Source organism: Montipora capricornis, chromosome 10 (assembly GCF_036669925.1).
Source record: "Montipora capricornis isolate CH-2021 chromosome 10, ASM3666992v2, whole genome shotgun sequence".
NCBI lineage: Eukaryota > Metazoa > Cnidaria > Anthozoa > Scleractinia > Acroporidae > Montipora > Montipora capricornis.
The window spans coordinates 41981264-41991263 of record NC_090892.1 but is presented as its reverse complement, the minus strand read 5'-3'; the positions used below and the strand labels follow the sequence as shown (position 1 = coordinate 41991263).

Below are 10000 nucleotides of genomic sequence, written 5' to 3'. Positions count from 1 at the left end.
CATAGATGGTCTTCCGTTCACCACCGAAGGCTACGAACGAGCGAAGAATATCCTGACAAGGAAATTCGAAAAGGAGAGCGAGATCGTAAATGCCGTAAGCAGCATCATGTCACTTCCCGTGATTTACGGAGCAAACACAAACAAGGTATCGCCGTTTTTTTGAAAAATTATGCTCATCCGTTCAAGCACTGGAAACAATGGGAAAACTCAGGGAGGTGAATGGTTACATAAGGATGACACTGAACAAGTTAGAAGGAATTAGAGGAGATTTAGAGAGAACCGACGACGATTGGCAAGAATCGAAATTCGACCAGCTTGTCGAGGCGTTGCGAAAGTGGACCGTGAGGAACCCACCGAAGTCCGATGATGATCCTGACCACGAGAAACCACCGTCATGGAAGCCGCCATTCAAACCACCACCTAAATTTCCTAAGTCACGAAACGGAATGTTTAACTCGAGGCAAGAAGAATGGAAAACAAGACCATGCGTGTACTGTGAATCGAGCGAGCACAAATCAGTCGACTGTGACAAGATAGTGGGCGGGGCACTACGGAAAAAGTACCTCAGTGACAAAAGGTTGTGTTTTAACTGCACTGGTACAAGGCACCGGGCTGCAGAGTGTCGTATCATTAGAAGTTGTCAAAAATGTAATGGCAGACACCACACATCAATCTGTGATAGGGATTCCCAACAGAGCGATCAGGATGTTGTTAGCTACTGGTGAAGGAGCAGTCATTTACCCCGTCGTGGTTGTTGATGTAGATGGCATAAAATGCCGAGCATTACTGGACACTGGTGCCGGAAGTTCTTATGCCTCAGCAGCCCTTATCAAGCGACTTGGAAAACAACCGTCAAGGATGGAGCACAAGAGAATTCACATGAAGATGTGTTCGACTAACCAGAAGATTTATCAGTATGATGTCAAGATTTCCAGCGTTGTGGGAGATTTTAACACGGCCGCATCAGTCAGTAAGGTAGATAGGAGTGTTCTGCTGACCATCCCTAACCCAAGATATGCTGACAAGATTCACCAGTACCCCCACCTGCAGGGAGTATTCATGAATGATGAGGACAAGAGGCCAGAGCTACCCATCCATTTGATACTGGGAGCAAGTGAGTACTCCAGAATTAAGACCGACACAAAGCCACGAATTGGAAAAGCTGGCGAACTAGTTGCTGAGCTAACTTCACTGGGATGGACAATGATGTCGTCTGGAAAAGAAGCGCACATAGGGAGCCTTTATCTCACCAGAACCTCGTCCACTGATTACGAGCAGCTATGCAGTCTAGACGTGTTAGGTCTTCAGGACGGACCAGACGGTGATCAGCAATCAGTGTACAATGATTTTAAAGAGCAATTGAGACGCAGTGACGAAGGATGGTATGAAACAGGGTTACTATGGAAACATGGCCATGATCTCCTCCCAATCAATAAACAGGGAAGTCTGAGAAAACTGGAAAGCCTTCTCAAGAAATTGCAAAAAGAGCCCAACCTTCTGGACCAGTATGATGAAGTCATTCAAGACCAGTTGGCGAAAGGAATCGTAGAGAGAGTGTTGTCAGATCCGGTAGGAAGAGAATTCTACATCCCACATAAGCCTGTTGTCAGAGAGTCTGCAGAATCCACCAAACTGCGAATCGTCTTCGATGCATCAGCTAGATCGAACGAAAGAAGTTTAGAGAAAGGACTACCCCTCCAAAACTTGCTGTGGGACATTCTAGTAAGAAACCGATTGAAACCTGTGGCATTGGCAGGTGACCTCAAACAGACGTTCCTACAAGTCCGTATACGACTGGAGGATCGAGATGCCCTGAGATTTCACTGGATCAAGGACAAGGAAACGTCAAATGTAGAAGTTTTGAGATTTACCCTTGCATTGTTCGAACTTGTCCAGTCACCATTCTTGTTAGGAGGAACACTGCATCAACACTTAGAAGGTATGAAAGACAGATACCCATGTGTAGGGGAAGAAATCAAGAAGAGTCTATACGTCGACGATGTTATCACCGGTGGAGAAACGACAGAGAAGGTCTGCAAGCTGAAAGAATCGGCCGTCGCAGTATTTGGAGAAGCACAGTTTGAGTTACACAAGTGGCATTCAAATGAGCCAGAGTTAGAAGCAAGCGGTGAACCAGAAGACGGGAAACAAAGCTATGCCAAAGAACAACTTGGAGTCAAACCCGGAGAAACCGAGATGTTGGGGCTACCATGGAACATAACCGAAGACAGCATTGCCGTCATGATTCCGAGAGGCCTCCCCAGAAGTGTCTAAAAGAGAGATGCTGTGGTTCCTTGCTTCAGTTTATGACCCACTTGGTCTAGCTTCACCGGTATCACTTGTGGGGAAACTTTTGTATCGAGAAGTCTGTGACCAACATCTCCCATGGGACTAGAAAGTACCTGAGACGGTCACGAACCAGTGGAAAAGATTTGAGAGGAGCCTTCCAGACCAGTGGGTAGTTTTAAGAAAATATCAGACCGCGGTGGCACAACTTTGATCAACTCCATTCCCAAGCTCTCTGATCTTCTTATGTAAAGTAATTGCAATCGACTGACAAGAACGATATAGGGAATTCAATTTACAAAACTTTAACAGCTCCATCATGACTATCTTGCCCACCTTTCTCGTTTTCTGTGGCTTTACCGTTGTCCAAAATGACGCCAGACTAAACTCCCTCCGGTAAGCATTGAATTGAACCGCAAAGAACAAAAGTAAAATCAAATTCTGTGTTCATTTCATAAGAACATTCCAACAAGAACCTGATCAAAATAAATCATACAAAACATTCTGCTTACCTTATAGCGGACCTTCAAGTTCCTGGATAAAAAACTGTACGTTGTTCAAAAGAGAATTACTTGCTGTAGGACTGGACTATCTCGTACTCATCTCGACAACGATTGGGAACAAGGGCACAAATGATTGCAGCGAGCGATTTGGTAGGTGAATAACGTTAAGGATCTCGGGGTTCAGAACAGTTGTCTTCCGCGCAGGCATTCGTGACGTCAGGCAGCACATGAACATGAATCGAACAAAAATGCCTTACCTTGTCTTCTCGATACCTTATCAGTGTTTTTGTGGCGTACTTTGGTCATTTCAGCGCTATTCCTGTGGGTTGTAGGTTCGCTGTTTTCTCCCTCTATTTACTGATATATATGAGAGAAACGGTAGAACCAAAACTCCCTAGAACCGGGCTGAAACGGCCAGAAATGCTAAGAACATGCCATAAATAAGACAAGGAAGCAAGGTGAGAAATTCTGGTGTAATTTTATTTCTATTTTAATGCCCTAAATAACGATCGCTAAATTCCCGATACAAAGCCTTACATAATTTATGTAACGCAGCAACGATACTCCGTGAGCTTGGGGTACCTACGCACGAACACTTGCATGAAGACTCTTGGGTCTCAAATATAATTGATCCCGCCTGACCTTCATCTATTATCACCATTACATTACAGCAGCAACTCAAACAGGCAACAGACAAGGAGTCTGATCTGATGCCTTTATCATTCCATCTCGGAACATAGGCCACCGACAAAGTCCCTCCAGTCCCCTCTGTCCCTGGACAGGTGTTCGAGCTGGTGCCAAGAGAGACCTCTCGACTGGATGGTATGGTCTGTGTCTCTCCTCCAGCTGTCACGCAGTTTCTCTCTCCGTCTACTTCCCTGTGGGTTCCAACCAAGGGTCTTTCGAGCAATGCAATCGTTCGATCCTTTACGTGTATGGCCAATCCAGGCCCATTTTCTGCTCATTATCTGTTGCCTCACAGTTAACTATTATGGGTGAAACAAATTTAATGCCACGCCCCACAAGACAGGATCTTGGTACCTGTTCTTTTCAAAATTCCCGACGAGCACGCCCGTCCTTTTTAGATGGGAGCCCCCCCGCCCGGTTTAGAAACTTTTGCCTAGACATAGTCCGCAGCAAGTTTCAAAAATTGTAAATGGAAAGATATCAATAAAATAATAATAATAATAATATAATAATAATAATAATATAGCAAGAGAATTGAGGAAGTTATGGAAAATGAAAACAATGGTAATTCCTATTCTAATTGGAACATTTGGAACAGTTCCAAAGGATTTAAAGAGGAGACTAGAGAATATTGGTATAGAGACCAAGATAGACGAGCTTCAGAAAAGTGTGATTCTGAACACGGCAAGGATTCTTAGGAAGGTCCTAGAAGTTTGAGGAGACTTGTTGTCACCAAGCTTCCTGGAGTTCTGAAATTCCATTGGAAATCCAATGTGCGAAAACAAGATAATAATAATAATAATGATGATGATGATGATGATGATAATAATCTAAGGGGCTGTTTACATGGAGGGAGGAAGATATTAGAAGGCCAATCAATTTCCAGAAATTTGTACCAACTATTGTCGTTGTTGTTTCTTAACGATAATTTTAATACATTAAATTCTCGTCAAATGAACAACTAACAGTAGTTTAACATTTCATATCCACAGATTACATAAATTTAGAATATAACTATGGATAACTAAGAATATCTAAAACTAAGGTTTTTGTAAAAAATAAAATTGACCGCCTCTCAAAGGGCTTTCAGGAACAATGAAACCAATGATGCATAAGAACAGAACAGTTAAGAATCCCACCTGGCGGGAGTCATACTATTTGGCTATTAGGGACCTTACAATTTACAACCGCTAAGTCAACTACAACATCAGTTAAAATTGAAATTTCTCGTTTTTGAAACTTTTTGGCGATTATTCCACTTCGTTAAACCTCTAAAACCTAACCTCACTATCCAGGAATTGAATTGGCTGGAAAGGTGATCAAGCGGAGAAAGCAATTTAAAAGTTTACCGTTGTGTGTTCATGCTGTCCTTTGAACTTAAGGGTCATTTCACGTTGCAGATTTGTAGAGAGTGGGCAAGAAACAAACCAAACTTTTAATGCATGGGCAGAGCTATTGTTTTGCTTATTAAACACCATTGTAAAGTTGCGTTTCTTTTGAGGTTGCCGTTGTGGAATCGTAAGGTCCCTATTTTAAAAGAGCAACCGAGACGTTAAACTAGGGCTGATTATAAAGATAAAACTGAGTTGGTGGTCAGAGCAGGACTTGAACCCAGATGCTCTAGACTTCAAGTCCGGCGACCGGACCACTCAACCACGCTGGCACTTAGCACAACGGTTTGCTTTTACGTGACGGAACAAAATCTTATCTTGTAACGATCAAAACAAACTATCTCCTCGTTTCAGATAATTAACTTCAGTTCTACGAGGGGAATTTTTCAGTCTCTTTCTAAGAACGTCATGCAAAACTTTAAAGAGTTAAGACGATCACTACTCAATTCAAATCGACTATAAACCATATTTAAGTTTTATCTTGAGACTAAGGCCGCGTTTACATGAGAAACGGAATGAGTTTCAGGTGCTTTTTGTCAGCAGTTCTTATCTGAACTAAAATGAATCTCATCCAGGATGAAACTCATCTCGCTTGTCATGTAAATTGACAATTGGCTCACAGCCAGGGATAAAAGTGTGAAACCTGTTTACAAGGATTTTTCATCCCTGTGCTGAGGACCGTGTCGAAACTTAATACTTGGACGTGGGTACAAGGACGGTTTGATAACTGAACACATGGATTTCGAGCGATTTTCAAATGAATGTCGTAAAACCAAAACCAAAGTAATTACTTTGGCTAATCAAGAAGGACGGAGACAATCCAGTAAACCAATCAAAACTCGAAATAATTACACGTAGCCGAGACAAAGCGCGGGAAAATGTGCACGCGCGACCCACGATTGGTTTTGCTTTCACTTCTGATTAGTTGAAAAAGTGGCGCGGGAACTTTGAACCAATCACTGAATGAAGTAATCATAAACCAAAGCAATTCACTAATTACTTTCGACACTCAATTGAAAACCGCTCCAAAATCCACTGAACAAGGAGTTGTACTGCTTTTCACTTTAGTTCCAACATCTCGCTTATTTTGTAAAAAAAAAATGTCTCCACTTCCCTCGCTCTCTGGTCCTCGCCTTTCCCCGTCCCTACGTCCTCTCACACTGGCAAGGATACAAATGTCACACTGATATGACTTGGTAACATCATATCATGTTCATATGGCGGCAATTGTTTCCAGTTCAGGTTATGAAAAGCTATGTCATATACGATATTGAAAATAACGCATGCGTAACTCGTTCGACTCTCTCGGAAGTCTGATTTTCCGCTATGGAAAAGGCGGGCTCGTGCCTTGTTTGCATTATGCCGAGCAAAGGATTCGCATCGTGATAACTTCTTGTTCCGGTATAATGACCGCGATGAAATCTCCCCTGGTGTGACTAGTTCCGGTATGAAATTGGTGCCATGTGGGTAAATAAAAAGCCCAGAAAAGAAACTGGGGTGAACTCACGCCGGTTGTAAAGTCGTCCGTCTTTCTTCTTAGTTGTCATTATAAAGAATAAACCTGAACTGGCTCCGACTTGGATTGAAATACAAGCAGACCTCGTTTGAACTCAGGTATTCTAAATGCATATAATATTGGATTGACAAGAGAGTTTGCGTAAAGTAACCATACCGTAAAACAAGAGAAGTTCCACATTGTTCGATCAGAAATTGGATCAAAAATTTGAACTGCTTTACCAAGAAACCACACAATTGTTCGTGGTAATAATAGCAGTAGAGATAAAACTGTAACAATAAAAAGTGTCTTGGTCAGTTTTCTTTCTCTGATCACTGCACCATGGTTCAGAGGAGGATTTCCACAGCCCATTTTGATGGCGATGGACACGTAAGAAACAAGGATAATGAAAAGGCAGAATAGAAAGAACGAAAAGTATATTTCAATGACTGAGAAAAGGTTATATTTTAATAAACATAACGAAATGATAGCTGCAATGCACAGCCCAGCTGTAAGCCAAACGGTCGCAATAGCTGCTCCAAACATCTTCCTCTTGATAATGCGATGCTTCCATGGGCGAAACGTAGCGTGCATCCGCTCCAAAGAAATGGCAGCAAGATTTGTTATTGAGGCTGCTGGAAAGAATTGGTACAAAGCAAACGCAATCCACAATCCCCAATCCATCTCATCAACACGGGTAAAATTCTTGATCTCCCAAAAATTACAATTTGAACTTCCTACGAACAAACAATGGTAGACTATGGTTCCTCCAACAAACATGTCTACAACTGCCAGGTTAATGATCAGGTACATGTTTCGCTTGCGAAGACTGCTCACTTTAAGGTAAGTAACGATTATAAGGACATTTAATATTACTATAGCAACAGCCTCGATGCCATATAATGTAAGCCAGGCAATGCAATCAGACAAAGCATACCCCTCGAAAACTGTCGTTTTGTTATGCTGATGAGAAGAATTGGCCATCTAAATGTAGAAAGAATGAATTTGTCAGAATAAAATTATCTAAATTGCACACACTTTGTTGCATTCACAGAACATCCATTGTTAATAACATACATGAAACAATTACTCGATAGGCCTTTTGCAACAAACGATCACATGGTACAAAATCCGCCGTGCTGGAGGGCAAGCTCATTATTATTCCCCCACTGGGACATTAAAACAAATTGACCTGAATCAGTCAAGATTGACTAGCCTTTGTTTTAATATCCCAGTGGGGGAATAATGATGAGCTTGCCCTCCAGCATGGCGGATTTTGCACCATGTGATCGTTTGTTGCAAAAGGCCTATTCTGACTGGCATAAGTCTAACGCCAGTGCAAAAATGTAATTCATTCTGACTGGAAGAGCCAATCAAACGACTGACCTCCAATGACGCATATTTGTGAAGACACAGATAATTGCTTTAGTTCTCTACTTCCTTTATATATTGTTGCCTTCATAGGAAAAAAAAAACAAGTCTCAAGTAATTGAGGAGCGTTGTTTGCGACTTTGAAGCAACTGTAACAAAACTTTTATGGGAGCCCACGTCGTCTGGATTCGCTATCGTGGATTTCCTGATAATTTCTACTTAGTCATAAACCAAGAAAATTGAAAAATATAGGTTAAAAACAGGAAATTGTTTATCATAGAATTTGCTACAACGGAATGCATGCGGACCAGGAGTGATATTCCCACATTTAAAGGTTTTTTTTGAAGTGTGGTATCAGGACGGATCATCACATACTGCTTTCTTGACATTACGGGGCTTAAGCAACGACAACGGCGACGGCAACGAAAACGTCATCTCAAAATATAAATTTGCGTTATTTTAATCGCTTCGTGACTATTTCAACCTTTTTAATATGACAAGGGTGTGGTAGTTCCTCAAAAGTGACACTCGTCGGAACGGCACTTGAGGGGATATTTAGGGGAGAAAATGAAAATTTATCCTCAAGTGCTGACGTCATGCTATCCCGTATCCCTTTGTTTTTCCTCAAGTGCCCCTTATCCCCTTAAGGTTACCGTACACCTTCAGATCGGCAATTTTCTTCAAATTTGAGTTTTTGCCTCAAAGTAACGGTCGAATTGTGATCTCGTAATTTAAACTTACTTTCACGGGAATTATACCGAATGTAACAAATTGGCGACTCAGTTGATCAGCATTGTTGCTCTGACTGCCAAGCGTTTCTCTTATTAGGTATAATCTATTCTCTTTAGTTATGGGTAAACCTGGACCATGGAAATGTGATGCAGATTAGTCGGGAAGAGGAAAGAAGACTGCTCGCGGCCTGCACATTCTTTGATTTGCCGGAAGATACCTGGTGTATTTTGCCATTTAGTGGTTATCATCTATTGCACAAAATTATTTAAACAAGGTAAAACCTTCAGGGTTAGGATTAGGGTTAGCGTTAGGGTTAGCGTTAGGGTTAGGTTAGGGTAATTGTATAATTACTGAACGTTTTATACCTTGTTTAAAAAATTTGAAACAATAGAAAAAGAGACACCAAGTACCAACCGATTTGCCGGTCATCCAAAGAATTGGATAAGTCAGTCCACTTTCGACTTGCCAAACCTGTTTTTTTTTAATTTTTGCACATGATCAATCGCCATGCGTCATAAATATTTTCAAATTTACAACCGCGTGCCATTTGACGTGTTAGAATTCCCATGAGTTTTTCCTCTGTGTTTCGGTTACAGAAACTAGTGTGACAGAAACCTATAAATGCTTCAGTAAAAAATGAAATGGCATTTTAAGAGCATGGACGATCTTGTTTCCAAACAAATTCTAATTTGTCGATTCTAAGGAGTTTTAGTTCTACCGTTTCTCTCTCATACAAAATTCCACAAGGTTGGTTACTTGCTAGCAGCGGTCTCGCATATCCATTAGGGTCACACGAAGTCAATGCGTCAGCATTTCCCTGAGCTTCGTCCGTATCTGCGTGACAGCTCAGTACTTTCCTGAGACGGGCACCTTCGCTGAGACTAAAGCCTCGTCGCCTACCCTGTGTGTAACAAATTTGAACCGGTAAGGTGTTTTTCAACGGTTTCGTGTACGGAACTTCCGAGCCTTGCATGTTGCTAAGGGAAAACCTAAAACTCCTAAACACGATTGCAAATTCCCATACAAACGCTTATAATTTTAACTGATCGTGATGCTCAAATTTCATTTTTAGCTTGGGGCACCTGTGGTGCAGGCCGCAAGCATAATTCCTCTTTCCAACTTATCTTGGAAGATCGATAGAGACTCTGCTCGCAGGGTATACCCTATAATGACAAATGATTATCTTAAGATACCCCGTTTCAATTTCGCGTATCCCTAAGGTTTCTTTCGTCAGCATACCGTATCCCCGTTACTTTTTCTCAAATATTCAGTATGAAAACTAAATGAAACTAAAGAATATCTTAACCGACTCACAAATTATGATATCGACCTTTTCAGCTTTAACGACAACATTAATGGTAACATATATGTAGAACTCAGGTCATTTTTTAAGCGCTATTACGATCAAACAAGTATTTTTCATTTCTCTTCAAATTTTGAAAGTGTGTTTAATCAACACCTGACTTACAAAATTTTGAGCTTCAATTTTGAGCCGAAGACCTTTTATTCTGAATACATTTATTTAAAATTCAACA

At 41.3% G+C, this 10000-nt stretch overlaps 2 protein-coding genes across 2 annotated transcripts in view; one reads left to right on the top strand and one right to left on the bottom strand.

The window, feature by feature from the left end:
- Positions 1 to 197: 197 nt before the first annotated feature.
- LOC138020834 (uncharacterized) lies at positions 198 to 2274 on the top strand. The gene is made up of 2 exons (XM_068867753.1): positions 198 to 597; positions 683 to 2274. Exons 1-2 carry the CDS (start codon positions 198 to 200, stop codon positions 2272 to 2274), a joined length of 1992 nt encoding a protein of 663 aa, XP_068723854.1.
- Positions 2275 to 5959: 3685 nt separating this feature from the next.
- The window catches only part of LOC138019021 (orexin receptor type 2-like), an 11913-nt gene continuing 7872 nt past the window's right edge, over positions 5960 to 10000 (bottom strand). Inside the window, exon 2 of the mRNA XM_068865688.1 lies at positions 5960 to 7346. Coding sequence (XP_068721789.1) covers positions 6414 to 7346 — 933 coding nt within the window. The 3' untranslated portion in view covers positions 5960 to 6413. The remainder of the gene's footprint in view (positions 7347 to 10000) is intronic.

Coding starts and splice junctions, on each gene's coding strand:
- LOC138020834 (XM_068867753.1), top strand. CDS start 198: ATGGGAAAACTCAGGGAGGTGAATGGTTACATAAGGATGACACTGAAC. Junction 598..682: donor GTTGTGTTTTAACTGCACTG/GTACAAGGCACC, acceptor AATCTGTGATAG/GGATTCCCAACAGAGCGATC.